Source organism: Octodon degus, unplaced genomic scaffold, assembly GCF_000260255.1.
Source record: "Octodon degus isolate 3935 unplaced genomic scaffold, OctDeg1.0 scaffold00044, whole genome shotgun sequence".
NCBI lineage: Eukaryota > Metazoa > Chordata > Mammalia > Rodentia > Octodontidae > Octodon > Octodon degus.
The window spans coordinates 13,343,821-13,367,717 of record NW_004524620.1 but is presented as its reverse complement, the minus strand read 5'-3'; the positions used below and the strand labels follow the sequence as shown (position 1 = coordinate 13,367,717).

Sequence of the window (23,897 nt, the reverse complement as noted above, 5' to 3'; positions counted from 1 at the left end):
TATAGAAATTACTTAACTTCTCTAACTTTCAATTACGTAATTCAAAAAACATGGATGAGACTGTTCAAGTACGGTTGCTCTGAGAATATCACCTGGGAATTCAATTATCCACAACTTCATTAACATTAGAAGAAAAAATAGGGATAAGCTTCCAAATACTAGCTCTTTCCCCCCCAACACTAGCTCTTAATTACTATAGTTTATGGACTATTTAGACAGAAAATGTTTTAATAAGCATTTTCTTTGTTTCATTTTTCTTTAAAGAGAAAAGCTTGTATTTTCTTTAATGTAAAACTACATTAGATGATTTTTTAAATACAGATAGGAAAAACAAAAGACACAAAAACAGAGTATAATCAAAATCTTGATCTATCCTACTCATTCAAAATATGCATTTATAATCATATAACAAGCTAAATTAGGATACTGGGGGGTGCTTTTTGCTTTCAAGGGAAAGACAGGGTCTCACTACGTAGTTCAGTATGGCCTTGCATTCACTATGTAGTGCAGGCTAGCCTCAAACTTCCAGGCCGCCTTCTGCTTCAGCCTCCAGAATGCTAGGAATATGGGTGTGCACCACCATGTTTAGCTAGGATACTGCTTTTAACCTATATTTCTCATGTAATTTTTAAAAATTTCTCATCTTTTTGAGACAGGGCATCACTATGCAGTTTAGGCTGGCCTTGAGCTCACTTTGTAGCTCAGGCTGGTCTCAAACTTCCAACAATCCTTCTGCCTCAGCCTCCTGAGTGCTGTGATTACAAGCACAGGCCAGCACACCCAGCTTCTCATGTAATTGAAGAGCAAATCTTCCCCAAATTTATTTTCTTTTGCTTTGTTAAATTATTGTAAACTAATCCATTTTACTGATGTACAGTAACATTTAATACATCCCATTGATTAAGCACTGAAAATACTTTACATTTTACATAAACTGGTGATTCTCTTAGGCTCATATTTTTACTTCCTTAGATTAAACTCTGTATAAAATGTATACACATGATTTCTACTTTCCTCCTTCAGCTACAAATACTTGCCAACCATGTCTTATTTACCCTCTGCCAGGCCCTGCTACTGGGGCCAGGCTATAGCAATGAAAAGCTAAGCCACAACTCCCTGGAACTGACAGTCGAATATTCCAGTCCAACTGACTATAACAAGTATTTTTAACATTAGCCAATCAAATTTCAAAAATAAATCACCCTTTTCTTCATCAAAATGCCAAGTTAACATACTTCTGGAGTTATTCTGTCTTTCCGTGATGATTGTAAACCCTTAATACACAGTGCAGGGTTGGGATTACACTTTAGGGGCAGCACACTTGCGTGCACAGGCCCTGGGCTCAATTTCTAGCAACATCCACATGCACGAGTGTACACACACACACACACAGTCTGTCGTAATACTCAATATTGTACTTTTAAATGAAGTAGTACTTTGCATGTAATTTTCCTTCAAATGGCATACAAATCATATTTGTGAAATTTCTTTTCATGCTTCTCTACTTTTTATTTAGAGCTTTAGCAATCTAAAATTACATTATCTTAAAAGCCCATGATGATTTAAGCATTTTGTTTGCCTATTTGTCTGTGAGACAAGGTCTAACCATGTAGTTCAGACTTTGAACTCACTTGAAGAAGGCTGGCCTTGAACTTGAAAAGATCCTCCTGCCTCAGGCTCCCTGGTGCCACCACACCGGCTTTCAACCATGTTTCTCTACACTATTCTCTCAAATACACCATTTTGGGAGTTGTCCTGCTAGCTCAGTTAGTAGAACATTGAGACGCGCAAATGTGCCATTCTGCAAGTCTACTGCTTTTACCATTTCAAAATGCAAATCCAGTCATCAAAACTCAACGTATTATACACTCTGCTCTTTCTGGACAGTCCCTGATCTGGGCTCCTTTTCGGTCTTTAAAGTCTTACTACTCATGAGTTGTGCTACCCTGGGCAATTAATTAACCTCTCTGAATCTAACTCATCTATAAAATCTAATCCATCTATAAAGATAATCCTATTTCAAAAAAAAATCCTATTTCATAAGGCTGTTATGAAAATTAAACATATACATATTGTCTATTCATATACAATACATAGCTTATACTAAAACCCAGAACATACCATTACCAGCAAACATTTACAGACATCTGTCTTTTCTACAATAAAGTACTCTACTACTATACAATTCTATACATACTCTAGATCCATAAATTTCATACTGCATTAGAAGTATTTTTCTGGATCTGGGGAGATAGCTTGGTGGTCTACGTGCCTGCCTGACAAGTGCGAGGACCTGGCGTTGATCCCCGGTACAGCATGCCGTGCCTGCCCTGGAACCACAGGCGCGTGGAGCCAGCCACCAAGACCAGGCATAGTGGCGCACGCCCGTAATCCCGGCACTGGGAAGGCTGAGATAGGAGAATCTCTACAAGTCCAAGCTGCATAGCAAAACTCTGTACCAAATAAATAAATATACGTTTTTTTTTTTTTTTTTTTTTTTTTTATTTATTACATTTATTTATTGTGTGTGTGTGTGTGTGGCCAGCTCAGCCCACCAGGGGGCGGGGCTGGCTGGCATATGGTGCTGGGGGATTGAACCGCGGTCCCTGTGCTTTGTCAAGCTTGTTGCAAGTAGGTGCTTTAGACCACTGAGCCATCTCTCCAGCCCTAAATATACGTTTTTTAAAGAAGTATTATTGTTCTGTTAAGCAAAGAAAATTTCACACTATTCATATTCATAAACAGACCTAGTGATTAATTCTATTTACAATGATTTCTGAAAGACCTAATCCTTTTTGTAATGAAGTATGAAATCTATGGATTAAACTACAGAGTAACATTATATACCAAGGAGATAACAGAAGAATTATTTAAAAACGTTAAGTGATATGTCATTATTATTAATTTCAAATACTTAATTGTAGTAGTTTCAAGAAATAAACTGTTTTTTAGTTTAGAATGATCTATGGGATTAAAAGTAATCCTAATAGTCTATTCCTACATAGAAAAGAGGCAAAATAGGTGCGAAGTTTTAAAATTATAACCAACTTTGCCAGCAATCTCTAAATTTTATATGACACACATAAAGCTCCGACACCATCCACAAGACGGAGCACACATGAAAATTCCTACCTCGTCATCTGAGTAGCTGTAGGCAGACGCTACGGCCCCCCACACTTTACTGGCTGCGGTCGCTGCCTGTTTCACACTAGATCTGAGGACCTCTATCCGGGGCCCTGAGAGGATGTTATCCAGCTTCAGCCCTGACAAAGAATTCACTACAGAACCCAGCGAGCCGTGCGAAGAGCGCATCAGCGCTGATAAGGAAGGTGAGCGATCTTTGTAAGTTCGATGTGGAGTTTGGTGCTTGAAGCGTGCAGTGAAAGTTTTAGATTTGGACACAGCAGGGGAGCAGTCCTCACCATCAGGACCTTCTTGTGCAGGTGGGCCGTGATCTGAAGGCAGGCTTGACCTCCTCTCTAACGGGTGGGCGAATGCAGCGCTACCTCCAGAGTCCCTGCCTCCCTCTCCGTGCAGCTCCATACTGGAAGACTTATTACCCAGTGGGCTCTGCAGGTTCATGTAGTTTTCAATTTCATCAGCCAAGTTCCGTGTGATAACTGGGGAGAACAACTTCTCCTCACCATCAGGAGTTTTCTCTTTTATACATTCTGTGGCTAAAAGAGACAAAGGATCTAGTCCAGTTTCCACATCCTCCCTCTCGACAGCTTTAGCAACACCACACAGACTGCTGCTCTTACACATTCGACCTTCAGGTCCTGTTTTCAAGGTTTGGGACTGACTGCTGCTACCGCCGTCTTTGCTGCCACAGGTGGCCTGGGTCAAAGTAGTCTCAGCCCCATGGTCAGCAGCCACAGGCTCCAGGGGCTCCTGGCTCTCCTCAAGCAGCTCTAGTGCAGCCGGGGCCCTGTGCTCAGAGTCCCAAGTGCTTTCAGACCCACAGGTCCTAGAGCCCGTCAGAGGACAGCCAACGTTCTCACAGCTATGCATTCTTGCAGTGCGGCGTGGAGAAGCTTTGGTGCAGGTCAGGGCTGCGGTGAGGATCTTGGCATCCGCCCCCATCATGACAGCCGCCTCACTGGAGTTCAGATCCAAACTGCTCTTCTTACGTAACATGCCTGCTCGACTTTCAAAACTAAAACTACAACTTCTCTCTGCAAAATGCTTCTGTCTTTTCTCTCCTTTGTCACTATTCTTAAGATGAGCATCTTCATCAAAGACTGTATTTTCAAATGGATTTTGAGTAGAAAATAGCACATTTGATGTATTCCCTAAAAGGAAAAGTCAAGTATTAAGGATGATTCTCTATTTTCCAGTGTAACTTACAAAAAAAGGTTTATTTTCCTAAGTGCGAAAATGATACACATTAACAATAAGATTCATCCCGCCACACCACTCAAAATTCTAGCTCAGTGGCGTTTAAGTGTCTGCCCGCCAAGCACAATGTCCTGAGTTCCATCCCCAGTTCAAAAAAAAAAAAAAATCTAAGAGAAGAGTAAGAAAAAAAAAAAATCTAAGAGAAGAGTAAGATTCACTGCATGCCTATAATTCCAGTACTCAGGAGGCTAAGGCAGGAAGATTGTCAGGAGTTCAAAGACAGCCTGGGCTACATAGCAAGACTTTGTCTCAAAAAAAGAATAAGGTTCAGAAAGTTTAAAAGGCACACACAGGGGCCAGTGAGCTGGCTCAGTAGAATAAGCACTTGCCTTGCAAGCACAAGGGCCTGAGTTCAAGCCTTGGTTCCATCAAAAAAAAAAAAAAAAAAAAAAAAAGAAGACACACAGAAAAAAGTAACCCCAAGAAATCTATTCAGCTCTGCTTTTACCTCCTGTGTATCTATGTACCCATTAAAAATCATACAATAGTTTGACTTATATCATTCACTAAGTATTTATTCATAAATAGGGGTCTAGTCTTATTTTTCATATTTTAAGGGGCATTAAAAATATTCTGTGTTGAAAATATAGAAAAATATTAGCAGTAGTCATGATGGTGCTGGCATGGTTAGAGGTTCATTTTTTTTCTTTTAAAATTTCATGTAATGTAGTTTCTCACTTGTGTAATGAAAAATATATGAGATTAAAAATTAACAATTCTAAAAAAAAAAAAAATGAAAAAAAAATATTCTGTGTTAAATAACAGACCTCAATCAAAATAATCTCTAGCGTAACTTTCATTTAACCAGTTCAGCAAGCACTTGCCGGACAGCTGCAGATGTAGTCCTGTGGCAGCATACCTGCCTATCATTTGTGTGGCCCTGGGTTTGAGCTCCAATACCACAAAATAAGAAACCAAATGAGTATTTGCCAGAAATCTATACAAATCAATGTGTAATTATGGAGAAAGTAAAACTGTCATAGCCAAAGCACTACCAGTCCAAAATAAAAACTTGGAACATTCTAAGGTTTATAAAATATTCAGTAAACATTTTTGTTCATATATATTTACCTGAATGCCTACTAGTAGTCACCACATGTGGTGCAAGAAAAAACAATGGCAAACAGAAGAGACCTGGTCTAGCTGTCAGAGCGCACTACTGTATTAAGGGGCGCAGTGCTACAGAGCCTTCAGAGCCCCCCTCCTGTGGCGGTGGAGCGGGAGTATTTGTTCACAGCAATGCGACTCTCTCGCTTCCCTTTCTCTAGTGACAGGCACTACCCTGCCAACATGGAGGAAGGGATCATATCATTCCTTGTTTTTGAATACATGGGGCCTTACTATACCTTCACTGCCTACAATGAAAATACACAAACCAAAACCAGTAACTGCGTATGACAGGGAAGACATTCTAAAGAAACCTAAATCGCCACTGCATAACAAATTAACTACAGGTTATCCCTTTGTGTCCATGGGAAATTGGTTCTAGGTTCCTTGCAAATACTAAAATCACAAATGCTCAAGTTTCTTATATAAAATGGCACAGCATTCGCTACATAACATATATCCTCTTGTATGCTTTAAGTCATCTCTAAACTGGGCATGGTGGTGCACACCTGTAACCCCAGCAGTCAGGAGACTGAGGCAGGAGGATCACTGTGACTTTGAGACCAGCTTGGGCTACAAAGTGTGCTCAAGGCCAGCCTAAGCTGCATAGGAGACCCTGTCTCAAAAAGACAATCAACCCATCAAATCATCTCTAGACTTAAATTATCAAAAATAAGTAAATGCAAATAAATCTTTACATATTGAATATAGATGTGATTCTTTTCTAATATATGACCCAAGGTCTGCCAGATGGGGATCCAGAGAGTCAGGGATATTTTCTGGAGGAACAGGGCGCTGCTGGGGATGTAACCCCAGGAGCTCTGAGCTGTAACTGCAACTCATCTCAATTTACTTTGAGACAGGGTCCCGTCCACATGCCCAGGCAAGGCTTCAGCATGCAGTCTTCTTCCCAGCCACCTTGGTAGCTGGGAGCACGGCTGTATCTTTCAGTTACAACACCCCGTTTCTTTAGCACACTTACAGGAACCAGACACCTTTCTGACATTTTAGCATGTGTGCTATAGTTAACAATTTACTAACAGTAAAGACAAACGTGTACTAATAGGTGTCTATTCTCAATATTTAGTAACCAATATATAAAAATCTCACCTGTACTACTTTTCCTGTTGCTGACATCAAATACACTAGATGGGACTTTCACAATGCTGCTGCCCCAAGAGGGGGGGTCAGAAGGACTCTGAGACTCCAGACTGGGCTGTGAAAGTTTCACTTTAAGAGCAAAGACATCACACACCTCTAGAAAAAAAAAAATTTGATATTATTATTCTTATTTCTGACAATACTGAAAACCATATATAGATTTTTTATACATATGTGTAGTTTTAAAGTGGAGAATATATAAGTATTTTACTGATTTCCCATGTCTGGTTTATTTTTTATCATGTGTTACCAGTCCGGACTTAAATATTTCAGCATTCAATAATCCTAACTTGAGTGAATCACTTAAGTCTCTGACCTTCCCTATAGCTCTATTTCTGATCGTTCAGCAAGTAGGAAAGGGGCTTGTTTCTATATAACGCTAAGACACAGGAGTTTGTGTAAGAGAACAGACGGAACATCATATTACCACAAAGCAACATGTTCCTCCATATTCCCACCAAATGATTGTAACAGTTTCTTTCTTTCTTTTATTTTTCCTTTTTTTTGTCTTCTTGAGACAAGGCCTAGATATGCAGGTCAGGCTGATCTTGAGCTCACTTGGTAGCCCTGGCTGGTCTTGAGTTTGCAACAGTTCTCCTGCCTCAGCCTCCCAAGTGGCAGGATTATAGGCTTGTGCCACCATGCTTGGCTATAACAGATAATTTATACCTCATGGATCCCATTTAAAAAAAAAAACAAAACAGGAAAATGAAAGAGATTTTAAAATCACCAATGAAAAACATTTACTCACTATTTGAAGGGCTTCTAGTGAAAAAGCATTTTATTTATTTATTTTTTTTGAAAAAGCATTTTAAATAAAAGACATTTAAATACAGGTGTGATGACTCAGAAGTCTGGTCTGGGGCTGTTACTCGGCAACCATATAAGTTCAACAAATGCAGACCTCAATGGATTGTATTTTCCTCCAAATAGAGCGACCTACATTCTCTACAGGCCTGTGAAATTCTAAACTTCAGAGACTATCAAAATCTGCCATAATAGATATGTAGTATCTATGAGATAGACCTTACCTTTCTGAAAAGTATCATTAAATATCGAATAAGATGAACTTTAAATTGTTACACACATTTTTCTAAATAGAACTCAAATATCAGTACACAACCTTCTTTTCCCACTTTTGCTTCAGTTATCAGTTCTGGTGCTGCTGCTTCTTCAGGTACATGAAATCCGTCCTTTGTAAGTTCATCCTTAGACCCATAGCCTTGGTCAGACTGGCCACCTGGTAAAAAGAATACAGCTTGGGAGACAGAGGCAAGACCATTCAAAGTTTGAGAATGCCTTGGCTACATAGCAAGACCTCAGCTTCAAAAACAAACCAACCAAAACAATAACAAGAACAAAACCCAAACAGGATCTTGCTCTGTAGTTCAGACTGGCCTTGAACTCAAAGAGATCCTCCTGCATCAGCCTCCAAAGTACCGAGGTTACAGGCGTGCACTACCACATTGGATCACGCCTGACTTCCCTTGCCAGTTTTTGTAACATCCTCCCTCATTCAGACTCTCCGGAGTGAAGCCTTTCTATGTCTCTGGTTATTGTCCTAAACCTGCAGTCATCCCAATTTCCAGGAAAAGCAGTCCTGAGGATCGCCTCATGCTAAGGTCACTCACTTACCCCCAGCAGGAAAAAACAAAAAAAAAAATCAAGCATCTCATGGCAACGGACTGTTACCTAAGCCATAACTGTTACCTAAGATTTCTAGTCATCCTCCCAGAACCAGTTCAGACACTCCTACTCTGACCCTGCAAACTTCTTGCCCTTGTCTTTGTCCTCCTTATCTATAAAACCACAAAGTTTCTGTCTGCACCTCAAAGGTGGATCACCAACCTTTTTACCTGTCCTTCCCAGCCTTGGCCATGCTGATTTAACTCCTTTTCTACTCCCTCCCACCTCCAAATACAGGCTCATAGTTTTTTTAAATCCAAAGAAAATTGCACTGATCAAGCCAGGCATGGTGGCCCATAGTTGTAATCCCAGCACTCAGGAGGCTGAGGCAGAAGGATCACTGAGAGTTCAAGGCCAGCCTGGGCTATACAGTGAGTTCATGGCCAGCCTGAATTACATAGCAAAACCCTGTCTCAAAGAACCAAAGTGCCCCCTCAACAAAAACCAGAAAATTCTACTGATTACACAATTAAAAGAAAAGAAAAAGGAACATTAGGGCTTACAGGCACAGGTAACATTTTAAAAGCAGTGGTAAGCAAGCATCAGCAGAAAGAGGAATATCAAAGATCAAAGACCATTCTACATTTGAAAGTAGTAAGCTTTAATTTCCTCATCTGTAAAATGCAAGAGATGTGAGCAAGATATTTTCAAAGGTAACAATCTACAGATACTCTCCAGTGTCTATAGATTACTACAGAAAAGGCAATGAAAGTGAGGAAAAAGGTAATGAAAAAATGATAAATTAGAAAATAAAAATGCTTATTTACAAAGAATGGAAGAAAACAGGATAAAAAAGAGAAGAAACTTCATTAAGGAATTTACTGTGCTCTTGTTTTGCTGATATATTTCTTCATATTTGAAGAGCTGAGTCAACAACATGGAGCTAAAACTGAATACAAATGAAGCCAACTGTATTTCATATGAAATAATGTAACACTGAAAGAGTCACCAGAAAACTGGTGTGGGTAACTTTTGAGTATTTATTTCTCACAGGGCATGGTTATGATAACTCTAAAATTATCTCATGTATCTTGTAGGACTAAGCAAATAAGTAACATTATGATGCTGTTGGTAGACAATATTTTTATTTTTTGATAATATTTTACTAGATGGGCTAAGATAGACCTTTTCTCAGTAACAGGAAGTGGTCCTAGGGCTTCATACTGAATTATATTCCCAACATTCTTGTATCTTCTATTTTGAGTTAGGGTCTTGCTAACATGCCTAGGATGGCCTTGAATTTGCAGTTCTCCTGCCTCAGTCTCCAGAGTACCTTGGATCACAAGCATGCATTACTACAACCAGCAGGTTTTGGTTTTTGAATGGATTAAGGAAAGGTAAAGAATCTTGTTTTGATTTGGAATCAGAGGTACTGTATTTTTAACACACACACACACACACACACACACACACACACAGAGAGAGAGAGAGAGAATCCAGTTTTATTAAAAGTCTAAAAGGAGTTAACACCTGGTATCAATGAATACAACTCGGACCCAGATCCAATCTCTAAAATCTATTCCTGCCAGGCCTGGTAGCACACACTCATAATCCAGCACTCATGAGGTGGAAGAAGGATTGCCACAGATTTGAGACCAGCCTGGGCTATACAGTGAGCTGAAGGTCAGCCTGAACTACGTAGTTAGACCCTGTCTCATAAATAAGCAAATAAAATAAAATAAAATCTACACCCTGTTAAAGAAAATGTAAGACCCTTAAAGAAATGGCTAATTGCAGAGCCGAGTCAGGGAAAGTAAAAAACAAGCCAAGCAGTTTGCTGCAGCAGAAAGGAAATGCTTGTAAGCATCATGTAGTACACCTACAGGACACAGGAACCCATGTCAAGGAGCCCCACTGGCCAATACTGGGATAATTTAGGATCCAATAGGGACAGTATTAGTTTATAAATTCACTGAGTAAAATAGGAAACCATTAATTTCATGAAAAACTAGCAAAGGGAAATTCTTTTATACATCAGAATGCCATCATCTTTTTTTTTTTTTTTTAATTTGTGTGTGTGTGTGTGTGTGTGTGGCCAGCTCAACCCACCAGGGGGCAGGGCTGGCTGGCATGTGGTGCTGGGGGATCGAACCGCAGTCCCTGTGCTTTGCTAAGCTTGCTCTGAGTAGGTGCTTTAGACCACTGAGCCATCTCACCAGCCCCAGAATGCCATCTTCTAAATGTGAAAGTAAAACACCACTCTGAACCATCACAGGAAAGTCAGGGCAACCTCAAGGGACACCAACCTAAAAGCATGGTAAAGAAGTCTTGGGGCTCCTCACAGAGTTTACCGTCTTCAGGGGGTAAGATGCTAACAATATGCAGAGAAACTGGGTGACACTGAGATCAAAACTATGGCCGTGAGAGAGCGACATGCTTGTGTCTAGGCCTGGACACACTCAGAAAGAGACAACAGTGCTTCTGTAGTACACAGTCGCATTCATAACTTAAACTAATTGTGCTATTACACAATTCCAAATAAAGCAATGTTCTACAAAATAACCAAAATGGTTTCTTCACAAAGGTGAAGGTCATTAAAAGGCTGATGACTCTGGCAAAGTTAAAAATACTAACTGGTGGGGATTTTTTTTGAGAAGAATTTATTGGGGAATAGGAATAGCTCCCGAGAGACAGGAGGAATCCTGAATGAATTACCCTGTTGCCCCCTATTTTTAAGCTTGCCTCATTATGAAAGCAATTTGACCCTTTAACGAGAAACAGTCTCCTAGCAATTCCTAGTAATCCCAGTCCATAGGTGAAGAACCTTTGAGCTCTTTCTTCAGTATTCCCGTTTAGGCCCCTCCCCCGTGCTGTGTTGGTGGGTTGTCTTCCAGCCTCAGCCTCTCGGGTGGCGGAGGTTCTGCTGCGTTGCTGCCCCAGAGCTAGCTGTTTCTTGGGCCGTACAGGTGCTGATGTTCTGTCCGTCCCGGTCTCTGCTGGCCCACGTTTAGGCTGCACGCTGCACTCGGGGTTGTCTTGTCGATTCTCGGCTTGTTGCTCAGTGTTGACTCACTCAGTGGGGATTAAGGTACAACAAAAAACACTAGAACTGACAGAGCTGGAATATAAACTATAGATTACGACAGTATATCAGTATTTTGCTAAATTTAGTTACTGAAAGAAAATAAGACTGAAGCAGCAAGAGGATAAAGAGCAAAGTGTATGTAACCTGTTCATACGATCTAGGAAAAACAAATGTGTATGTACCCAGGATGAAAATGTGGAACACTAAATGCAGTGAATCTAGATAAAAGACACACAAGAACTTTCTCAATTATTCTTTTAATTTTTCTGTATGTTTGAAACATTTCAAAATAAGATTTCTAAAAAATGTGTTTTGGCTTTAATTTAAAAAAAATAAGAATAGTTATAAAGTTATGAAAGACATAAAATACGCTAGACCTTCCACTTTCTACAACTTATAACAATGCCACCTAGACTTTAGGTTTAGGTTTATCATGTAACAAAATAATTAAACATCTCTGGGTATTACTATTTAAAGTATCTGATCTCAGTGTTTTTTATCAGCCCTCTCACAAGGTCTGGCACGTTACATACACAGTGCCAAGAAATGGACAACAGATTGGGAGTGCAGTAAACAGATTAAAACCAGCTATGTCCCAAATAAGCTGAGTGAGTCAACACTGAGCAACAAGCCGAGAATCGACAAGACAACCCCGAGTGAAGCGTGCAGCCTAAACGTGGGCCAGCAGAGACCGGGACGGACAGAACATCAGCACCTGTACGGCCCAAGAAACAGCTAGCTCTGGGGCAGCAACGCAGCAGAACCTCCGCCACCCGAGAGGCTGAGGCTGGAAGACAACCCACCAACACAGCACGGGGGAGGGGCCTAAACGGGAATACTGAAGAAAGAGCTCAAAGGTTCTTCACCTATGGACTGGGATTACTAGGAATTGCTAGGAGACTGTTTCTCGTTAAAGGGTCAAATTGCTTTCATAATGAGGCAAGCTTAAAAATAGGGGGCAACAGGGTAATTCATTCAGGATTCCTCCTGTCTCTCGGGAGCTATTCCTATTCCCCAATAAATTCTCCTTCTCAAAAAAAAAAAGGGGCAAGGGGATGAGTCAAGGGAGTGGTCTCATATTGCCACCACTATTCCTGGGAAACTGGTTTCATCCCACAAAATTACTTACTTTTTTTTTTCAATACATGAAGCCCATTTCTTCCACTGTATTAGGAAAAATTACTGGAGGAAATAAAATAAGTAGCTAAAATCAAAGTCTCATAAATACCCTATCTATAAACATGGCTGAAAATTTAAAAATTACAAACAAGATTTAATCCTATAGCCTAATGTTGACTTCAATGGCTTATACATATGCCTACTGTTATGGAAGGTAGTTTTTAAGCACAAAAATTCAGCAGAACAATTTTAGAAAGCAAGGAGTACCTCTGTAGCTGGAATAATGAATTCCTCAGTGACCATAACATTATATAGAGCAATGTTACAAACCAACCTCAAAATAAAAATGATAGCAGGGCATTTTTTAAAATAAGATAAATATGTTCTGCAAACTGGCCCCAAAATGCTACTGGATATTTTCACTGTAGACTGCTTATGACAGGGGACAGATCTTTGGCACAAGGGAAAGGGAGGAAGTGATGGGGGGAGGGGAGTGAGCAAGAGGAAGAGGAGAAGAAAGAAAAAGATGTGCTGTGTGCAGGCACCGCCACCGCCCCACAGGGACTGCAATTGGCAGGTCTGCAAGCATACATTAACAGAAATAACAATTAGAAAAAGGGGGAAAAAGACTGTATGATTATCGAAGAAGAAAAACACCAAGAAACAGTATTTGTTTTCCATTTGTAGTAATACTTAAAATACAACAAAGTATCTTTCCCCCACCCGTGTGTCAGTAAAAGTTAACCTAATAAATGGGAAATTACCTGAAGTGGTTAATATTCAAAGGTAGAATTAATGCACACGTGTTCCATAGCTTCACGTCATAAAAGTCTGTCTGCACCCACACCATGACAGCCAAGGACAAACGCAGCACCAAGAAACAGCACAGAGCAAAAGCAGAGCAACAAAGAGCAGAGAAAAAGGAAACTTCAGTCATCGAGACAAGTCCTTTGGATGAAGCACAGGAATTAGAACTCTTTTTAAAGGAAGAATTGAGATGTTAACGACAACAGAGAAACAACATGAAACAGGAGGATGTGCAACACACAGGTATCTGCCCAACATTCTACACTTTACACTCATTTCTATCCTCAGAGGACAGAGGTAATGCCCATGCTTATGCATATACAAGGAACTTCTCAGATTTTAACATACATGTACAATATGGCTTTTTTTTTTTTTTTTTTTTTTTTTGCGGAACCGGGGACTGAACTCAGGCCCTAGCGCTTGCCAGGGAAGCGCTTATTCTACTGAGCCATCTCCCCAGCCCCTACAATATGGCTCTTAAAGTAACGGAATACATTTTTTTCTCATGCTGCCTGACTTATGTTCTTCCTTCTTTAATATTCATAACCTCTTAATGAAAACAAGATTTATTTATTTATTTATTTTTTTGTGGTACCAGGGCATTGAACTCATGACCTTGTGCTTGCCAGGCAAGCACTTTTTCCACTGAGCTATCTCCCCGGCGAAAACAAGGTTTGTGGGTAGCAATGCTAATGGTCAAGTTCATTAACAATTATACCCTTTCACCCACTGATGAACAAATCAGAGAAGTCCCATGATACAGCACTCTGACAGTATTCCAAGTTAATTTTATACTATCAGAAATTTTAAAAAGGTACAGAAGTATGATTTCCTCCCTTATTAACATATATTATTTTAAAAGTATTTCCTAACACACAAATTCAAGAAGTATAAAACTTTTTGGAAAATAAAAAAGCAAGATTTAACATGACAGTAAGTGAAGGACTGATAACGCCCAGATGTCAGTACCTGTGCTAGAGTGATTCCCAATGGAATCAAGCCTGAGGAGGTCTCCCACAAGGGCTGTGTGCTCCCCACTGTCCACACTGCCGTGGCTCCCTGTGTCCCCATCACTTCCACCTGAAGCCTGTGGGGGTGCTGACAAGGAGGACAATGCAGCTCAGTGACGCAGGCAATGATAATGTGAACGTAAACCAGGACACCCACAGTTCACATACAAAAGTTTCTAAATTTCTAAAAATTATAAAAACAAAAATAATTTTGAACTATGGTGCCCTGTCTTTAGTTGCATATGAAAATATCAACCAGTATTTCATTTATGGTTTTTATTTCACACAATTAAAGCTTCCTATATCGATGAAGCTATGGTTCAAAGACAAACTCTCTCTTCAGTCACACACCTTACCTGATAGTGAAGCGACCTGTGACTTTCGCATGGTCTTTTTAAGTGGCTGCCTAAACTGGGCCAAGCCACGTAGCACGTTCCGTACCTTTGTCCATAAGAAAACACCACTGCGTGTGCTTGTAGGCCATGGGCTCTCCAAAACTACCTAAGGTCAAATAAAGGCAAAAATAAATGTTTGTTATGAACATTTGATTTACAAAATAGCACACACATAAACAGGTTTGTGTAAACAAACATGGTTTTTTGGTGGCGGCTATTAGCATTTCAAGCCTTCATTCAAAAACACCAGTAACAGACTCAATACGCAGGGACATATAAAGAATTATACCAGTCAACTGGTAGATACAAAAATGTTCAACGTCACTAATCACAGCAACGCAAAACCTAAATCTAATTTCACATGTTACAATTTGTATTATAAAAAAGAAAGATGATAAATGTTGGTAAGGATTTGGAGGAAAGGGAACCTCATATACTTGGTCAAAAGTGTTAGGATAGCCCAGTGAGGGAGAACTTTTTACAGCTTTCAGTGATAACAAACAGCCAACCGCAACACACCTGCCATAGGTTCACCACTGATACAGTCATGATAGAAACCAGGATGGAGGGAAAATCAGACTACCACGTAATACAGCAATCCTACTCCTGGATGCGTACCCAAAGGAAGTGAAATCAGCATTCTAAACAGATCTCCCATGTTCCCTGCAGCACTGCTCACAACAGCCAAGATATGGAATCAACCAAGTGCCTATCCAGGATGATGGATAAGGAAAACGTAACACCGCTGGGCATGACCATGCATGTCTGTAACCCTGGCTAATTTGGAGGCTGAGGCAGGAGGATTGTAAATTTGAGATCAAGAAGAAGGACAGGAGGAAGTGGAGAACTATTCAGCTCTAAATATGAATGAACCAGGGGGGCATTAGGTTAAGTGAAATAAAATACACACAAAAAGACAAATACTGCAATCATTTTACCTAAACATGAAATCTAAAGCAACTGAAAAACTCACTCACAGAAAAAATGATGAGGGTCCTGGGAGATGTCTCCCCAGCCCCAACAATCTGGTTCACAAACAAGATCATTTGCCAAAATTTTGCTTCCATGTGCAAACTGCATTGGATGCCAAATACAGCCATGGCCACCTTCCCTGCACAAACACAAAGGCATCCTCCCCCAACTGTTCATGAACTGAGGCACCACTGTGTGCATTTGTTCTGGCTTTTCCATTGTTTGAGATAGTTTCAGTATATAATTAAGGCTCATCTTGAATTTGTGGTTCTCCTCTTCTGCCTCCCAAGTGGTGGGATAACTGAACTGTACCACCACACCTGGCTTATACTTGTTTTCTTTTTAACTTTTTGCTTTGCTTTTCAATATTAAGAAATGAACCTAGGCCTTCACACTGGGATACACTGTCAACCCTATTTTTTTTTTTTTTTTTTTTTTTTTTTTTTTTTTAGGAGACTTGCAGTATATTGTTCAAATTAGGCTTGAACCTTTGATCCTCACTTATGCTTGCAGAAGGCTAGGATTACAGGTGTACATACTAAAACATCTAGCAAACTAGACAATTTTGGTTAAGGGAGAAAAAGTTATGTTTCCCCAAATTTCTTCTAAGAAAACGTCTGTGAATAAGTGTTATAAAAATTATCACCCTTAATAAGCAGCATATATTCCTAGTGTCAACCCTACTTACCTTATTATAATAACCATAGGTAATAGCATTTGGCTTTATCTTAGCAGTTTTCATTTCAAATAAGACTCTCACTGCTAAAACAGGGTAACCCCAGAGTCCACAAAGCTGCATTACTACTCGATAGCACACCTGACAAGAAATCCAAGGCATTCATAGTTAGCAGTGTCTGACTTGAGATTTTTTAAAGACTTTCAATTCTTTTTATAAAAATTTTAAGTGCTACTTTACCTTTTATTCTCATTTGAGCATCTTAGAAAATTATTTTAAAAACTTACTGATCAGCATTATTACTTCACAAGAGACCTACACGATCTTGATCCCTTTGCTTGAGTAAGTCTATACATAGAATGACTGTTGTCTATCCCGAACTTGAGAAAGAGTTCATTTCTACAGTCAAGTATGACTAAAAGAGCTCCATCTCTAATCACCTTGCTTTATATTCTATGTCAAAATAAGTACAGCTAGCAGCTCCAGGGTGCTTGTATAAAATGTTACATACATTGTAATATTATTAGCAAAGATTCTTCATTTTAAATTCTAATCAGGTATCAGATATTATTTATAGTTATCTTAGTACCAAAAATAATTTCTAAAGCAGAAAACAGCAAAGAAAAAAGCTAAATAAGTGCCTTAGTTTCCTCACTGCTAACTGAATGGTAACAGCACCCCACCTCTCAGGATGGTTCTCCAGACTTAGGAGAGAACACATGAAAATGTCGTGTACCATTCACTGGGTGCTTGCCAGGAGCCAGGTACTACATGTGTATCCACTCAGCCCCTAATATTTTAAAGACATTATTAGTATGCTCACACTATATACTTACATCACTTTGAGAATGCATATGACAGCATCTCCTTTTGACACCCCTCCACTTCTTTTGCAGATTCCTTTTCTCTCTCCACAATGTCTACCTCCCTGTTTCCTACCAAACCTCTTTACTTTTACTCTTTAAATTATATTTTGGGCTTTTCATATAAGAGAAACCATGTAACAGCTAACCTTCGAGGTCTGAATTTATTTCACTTAGCGTAACCTTACCAGGAAGGTACCAATGACTATTACCTACGCCAGGAGTTCTCCAGGGGGAGTTTTATTATCCAGAGGACATTTGGCAGTAAGATATTTTTGAGTATCATGATCTATAAAGGGAGAAGGGATGTTACAGACATCTGCTGGGGAGGGGCCAGGGATGCTGCTAAATATTCTGCAATCTAATAGGCCAGGCCCCCGAGGTACTTAATTACATGAGCCAAATGACAACAGTGCCAAGGTCAGGAAACCAGGAGCTCAAATGAGTGAGCAGTACAAAACTAGGAGTTTTCAGATGACTAATCTAAAACCCAGACAGGCGATACAACACACCTTAGGACACTGCCCTAAAAGGAGAGGAACTTGCAAAAAGCTTACTCCCTACCCCTTCCTTAGTAAAGCTGTATTAATAAAATAAAATGTTATATTCCATTCTGCCTTTTTTTTTTTTTTTTTTTTGCGATACCACGGATTGAACTCAGGACCTTGCACTTGCCAGGCAAACGCTTATTCTACTGAGCTATCTCCCCGGGCCATATGCCCCATTCATCAAGGGCAAACAATCTGGCCCAAGTTAAGGAAGTCTGCTTTATTCTAAAGCACTAACTTTTAATAAATGCATTTTAAGATAAGCAATATGAAGTAGCTCTACAAAAGAGCATCTTTCCTGATTAATGGAAATATTTAAGCACACTTTAAAGAAAACAAAACCTAAGTTTTCTTAAAAGAACAAATTAATACTTGTAACAGCTACTCCATTTGTTATACTTGCCTCATCTAGTGGGTCCACATCCATTTTCCTCATCTTAATAAGTGTATCATACGCCTGCTGAAGCGCTCTGGCCTTAGGATGAGAAACTCTAACGTAGGCTGGGAGACAAATGAACCATAAACTGTAACAGTGGCTGAACAGACACTTTGCCCACTGTGGTGGATTTGTATAACACCTCTCTGCCAATTTATGAGCCGTTTTTATCTCCTAGAAAAAGAATAAAAAGAACATTACAGTATCTAATATAATCCATCATGGGTGGAGGAAGAAAAATTTAATGTAAATTTGATCCTAAAATCAAGCATTTCAGTTTTATAAGTATGTCCCTGCTTAGTATTACATGGTTCCCTAAATATTTCTTTACTGAAATACTACTTTGTACTATTCAACAACTATTTGTTCATAACTGTGTCTTTGAATAGATTAATAATTTAAGAGTAAATATCACTAACAATTTTATAATATAATAATTAGATTCTTTTCCTACAGAAGGCCCTCATGTTTTTTGGTTTTGTTTTGTTCATATTTTGTGCAGGGCCTCACTACACAGCTCAGATTTGTAGGATCCTTGTTTTCAGCCTCCCCAGTGCTGGGACTATGGGCATGCGCCACCACGCGTGGGCTGGCCCTCATGTTTGATAAGTAAAAAGATAACTAAAGTCATATACCTGAACTTACTCATTCATGGTTAATCAGTTCTACTATCCTACTTTTTTTTTTTTTGGGGGGGGTCACTTTGAGGTAGGGTCTCCCTATGCAGGTCAGTCTGGCCGTGAACTCACACACTAGTCCTGGCTAGCCTCAAACTAAAGGCAATCCTGCCTCAGTCATCCAACTGCTAAGACCCCGGCATGTGCCACCACATGCAACTACCACCCTAATCCTGAAAAGCAATGTTCTTACTCTTCTCTCTGCTCAAGTTCGAGACATCCTAGGACACTGCTTGCCAAGATTTTCACTCCTCATATCACCACCCCCTTCTGCCCTCCACAGGCCAGAATGAGCTAATTTTGTACTTCTGGAAGACTTAGTCCTTTGTGGTCACAGAGTATCAGGATAATTACTCACCTTCTACTAGCTTGACAATCATGCTTTCTATTTTTGATTTTCATTGTGGCTGAGTGGAGGAAAGATTAGGTAGCCAAATCATTTGGTGATAATTTATTTTGCTGTATACTCAGAGAAATAAATGTCAGAGTATACCAGAATTGTACTGTGTTCCTTACACTACAGACTGAGCTACCAAGATGTACTCCTAATTGGAATGCATTGGTATATTAACTTTCTTTTCTAATTCCATGAGATTTGAAGATACATTTAAATCATAGGCCCTTGTTTTTCTAAGACCTAAAGTTCCTTTTCTTCCCCTGCTAGCTCAGGGGGAAGAAATCACTCCTTGTGCAATCAGTACTGACTGGCATAACAGTGGCCAGAATGAAGTTTAGCCCTTTGTGACTTCATGAATTGTGACTTCAATACATTTCCATGCACCTTCCCATGTTTGTGGAAGGTCATGTCTTCCCCTTTTTCCAAAAAGCAGAAACAGAAGTACAGCATTTGATCTATGCCTACCTAACAGGACTGTAATGTTCAGGTTGTACAATATAAAAGGTCAGCAGACTGGCAAGTTAGTCCAGATTTACAAGAAGAAATGCATCATCTCCACTGAGCGGGCACAGCAGAAAGGACTAATGGCATCACTGGCTGTGCACACTTTCTCTAGCAAAGTGGTTACACAGGCTAAACCTCAGCAGTGAGAACAAAGAGATCCTGGAACTGAAAGCCAAATCTTGCCAGACAGAAAAGGAAAAGAGCAAATAAAAGAAACAACTCAGAAAAATGCAGGAGAAAGTAGCTTTATATACAGCTTGTATTAAAAACTAGTCAAATGGGGGGGGGGAGGGAGCCAGGGAGATGGCTCAGTGGAATAAGCGCTTCCCTGGCAAGCACAAGGGCCTGAGTTCAATCCCCCGTTCTGCAAAAAAAAAAAAAAAAGCCTGCCCAAAATGAGATTTTAGAGACTGAACAGTAAAATTATCCCATTTTAGAAAACTGTCTTCATTAAACAGGCCATAGGGCTGGGGAGATAGCTCAGCAGTCTAAGCACCTGCCTGACAAGCTCAAGGAACACCAGGTACCCCAGTGCCAGCCACCAAAACTAGGTTTTGTGCGTGCATGTAATCCTAGCACTGGGGAGGCTAAAACAGGAGGATCACTGCAAGTCTGAGCTGGTAGCGAGACCCTGTACCAAGTAAGTAAGTAAGTAAAGAAAGAAAGAAAGAAAGAAAGCATTTTGCAGATAGCTAATTAGATGAAATAAGATGCTCCATACGTAGTCATTAGGAAGGTACAAATAAAAGCGACAGTGAAATGCTAAAAACCCATCAGGATGGTTTTTATTTATTTATTCAGTAATTTCATTTTTAATGTTTTCAGCCTCCCCAGTGCTGGGGTTTCAGGCATGTGTGCCGTGCCTGGTCTCTGTGGCTAACTCAGCATTTCTGGGGGCAGGGGTGTCGTGGCATGTGGTGCCGGGGATTGGACCCCAGTCCCTAGTCGGGCTCTTAGTCTGCTGAGCTGACTTGTTGGCCCATAGGATGGTTCTGAAAAATAAGCAATAAAATCCAGGATAAGAACTCCTGTGGATGTGGAGAGTGTTGCTGCCCTGCAGTGATGCAAATGGGGTGTGAAGAGCGCTCCTGCCGCAGGCCAGCTGGCAGTTCCTCCAGCAGGTGGACGCAGCGGCGGCAGCAGCAGCGCTGTTGTGTGATCCGGCAGGCCTGACCCCAGGTACGATATGCCCAGCGGAATAAAATAAAATAGGCCATAATTTTTTAGATAGTGTCTGACATGGTGGTGCATGCCTGTTATCCCAGCACTTGGGAAGCTGAGGCAGGAGGATCACTCTGAGTTCAAGGCCAACCAAGGCTACAAAGAGAGTTCAAGGTGAGCCTGAACCGCATACTAAAACCTTGTCTCAAAAAAAAAAAAAAAGGCAGGGGCTGGAGATATAGCTTAGCAGCACAAATGCCTGCTTGGCAAGCACAAGGTCCTGAGCTTGATTTCTAGTAAAAAAAAAAAAAAAAAAATTAATTCTTTAGTTTCCTCCTCATTGAAAAAACATACACTATATGAAATTACAGAATATTTCAGTTTCCTCTAGGATTTAGGAGACCACCCAAGAATTCTAAAACCTACAGATTTCATCCTGAAATTTTCCATGTTTGGAAGAACCTCAAAATGCCAGCATGTGTGTAAAAGATGTTTAAGGGAAACACAAAGCTTAATTCTCTATGTACAGCTCAGGTAACAGCAGTAACCATGGTACGTAGCAGGCCTACGCTACCTCCCTTCCAGAGTCTGTAAAATGCAAGAACTGAGGTGTGCAGTATGTTTTCATGTTAGCTGCAGGAAAACCCCAGTCAAAGCCTAAGACACCTCACCTCCTGGCCACTAGCTGGCTGCAATCAAAAGGACAGAATTCTCATATGCTGGAATGTAAGTGGTGCAGCCACTTCAGAGAACATACGTTCCACATGACAGAGCAATTCTACTCTAAGATAATCCTCCATGGAAGTGATAACATACATCCACACAAACACTTGTACAAAAATGTTCAGAGCAGCATTATTCACAATAGCTGAAATGCAGGAATCACCCACTACCCTGTGAATAAAGAAAATGTGGTGTATCTATACAATGGAATATTATTCAGCAAGAAATGAAGAACTGACACATGCTATAAAGTAGAGGAACCTTGAAAACATTATGCTAAGCCAAAGAAGCCAATTACAAAGGAAGACATCTAGTACAGTTCTACCTACAAAATGCCTAGAACAGACAAAGCTGTGGAGAAACAAAACATATGACCAGCTCTCTAAGGTTGTGGGGCACAGAAGTTACAGGGGTTCATGGCTCAAGAATTTGGCTTCATTTCTAGGTAATGAAAATGTTCTGAACTTCACCGCGGCTCCTAGGTGAGATGACCTATAGTGCCAGCACCTGGGGTGGAGGCAGGACAGCAGTGAGTTCCAGACTGGCTGGGGATATTCATGGCCAGCCTGAACCACATAGCAAAGCCTGTTTCAAACAAAGAAGCAAGCAAGCAAGCAAGCAAACAAACAAAATTAACTGTGGTGGTGATGTGTGGATACACCACATGCCACTGCATCATATACTTTAAATGGATAAATTTATGGTATGTGAATTATAACCCAATAAAGCTTTTAAAAAATATATCTAGTTCCCAAAGATTCCTTAAAGCATAACCATTTGCTTTAAAAGCTTCATCCTCAATATTTTAAAGAGGGGTGCTAGAAATCTAGTTAAAATCTGGAAAAATCAAAATGGGTTTTCAAGTGGTGGCAGTGGTTGATTAATTCTATATTATAAATTCATAAGCACATATACATAGTTCACATTCTAAGTAGACATGTATTAGATAAAGCATATCTGACCTGTTTAGTTCTTTTTGCCATGAAAGCTGGACTGTTTGTAACGCTACTCCCAGTAGGGTGTCTACTAAAACAAAGTTTCAACTCCTGTGGTCTGTCAAAAAGTTTAAGATCCAGTCTTGGAAAGTATTTGTAACTAAAATAAAAAGCAAAACACAGAACTGCTGATTTTAAAATACATTAACTTTACATATTATTTCAGCACTTAAGTATTTCTAAACCTGAAATAGTAACCAGTATTATTCTTTAAAGTCTTTAGATTTTTCAAAAATTTATTAAGTCTATTCACAAACTAGCTACAGACACCCTGACTTCTCCCCATCCTCTTTGTTATTTTCAACCAATATCTAGAAAACAAATCCTTCACATCTTACTTAACAGTAATTAATAACTCAACAAAATCCATGTGTTTAGTAATAATATGTATTAAATAAAATATTTAATACAGTTTATGTTGACATTTCTGACAAAATTCTGCTTTTTAAAAAAATTTTGTTTTGTTTTATAAGACCGCATCTCATCATGCAGTTCAGGTTGGCCTTGAATTCTTTATGTAGATCAAGCTGGCCTTGAACTCACAGCAATCCTCCCGCCCGAGGGCTGGGATGCTAAGCAAAAGAAAATTATGTTTTTTATGTAAAGTTATGTTGAATTGATATTTAAAAGAAAAACAATGCATTATTATTTTGGGGACACACTATATAATTTAACCAATTTCTTACTCCTGGACATTATTATGTTATTTCTGAACTTCTGTAATTAAATATCTTTATATGCATATTTAAGTCAATGTTTATCAAGAGAATTAAAATTATAATCACTATGAAATTATGTCCAGCTGATTCTATTTAACAAATATTTCACTTGGTAACGTAACCTGTCTTCATAGAGATAAGTTAAAAATGCTTCTCTCCTTATCAGTTTGGTCTTCACTTTTTTAAATACTAGAAAAATTGAGTATGTATTCATATTATAGATTTTGGTTTTCTTCTTGGAAATTGTTCATTTATTTTCTTTGGCCAATTAACCTTGTTCAATTTTACCGTGTTTCAATACCAAATTGTAACTTTGGTTTTTGGGGGGTTTTTTGTTATTGTTCTTTTGAGACAAGGTCTTCCTATGTAGCAGTTCAGGCTGGCCATCCAACTGGGGCAATCCTGTCTCAGCCTCCTGAGTGCTGGGATTAAAGGCACGAGACACCTTGTCTGGCTCCAAATTGTAACTTTAAAAAGCTAAAGCAAAGTTAAAAAAAAAAAAAAAAAAATATATATAT

General features: G+C 39.6%; 1 protein-coding gene across 4 annotated transcripts in view; it reads right to left on the bottom strand.

Annotated features, from left to right (window-relative positions):
* The window catches only part of Dennd4c (DENN domain containing 4C), a 116,534-nt gene that overhangs the window by 20,066 nt on the left and 72,571 nt on the right, over window positions 1-23,897 (bottom strand). For all 4 annotated transcript variants that reach the window (XM_023715817.1, XM_023715818.1, XM_023715819.1 and 1 more), the window contains 8 exons: window positions 22,628-22,760; window positions 18,171-18,377; window positions 16,369-16,497; window positions 14,670-14,814; window positions 14,273-14,401; window positions 7,790-7,906; window positions 6,616-6,762; window positions 3,133-4,292 (listed from right to left, as the gene is read on the bottom strand). In XM_023715817.1, coding sequence (XP_023571585.1) covers window positions 3,133-4,292; window positions 6,616-6,762; window positions 7,790-7,906; window positions 14,273-14,401; window positions 14,670-14,814; window positions 16,369-16,497; window positions 18,171-18,377; window positions 22,628-22,760 — 2,167 coding nt within the window. The remainder of the gene's footprint in view (window positions 1-3,132; window positions 4,293-6,615; window positions 6,763-7,789; window positions 7,907-14,272; window positions 14,402-14,669; window positions 14,815-16,368; window positions 16,498-18,170; window positions 18,378-22,627; window positions 22,761-23,897) is intronic.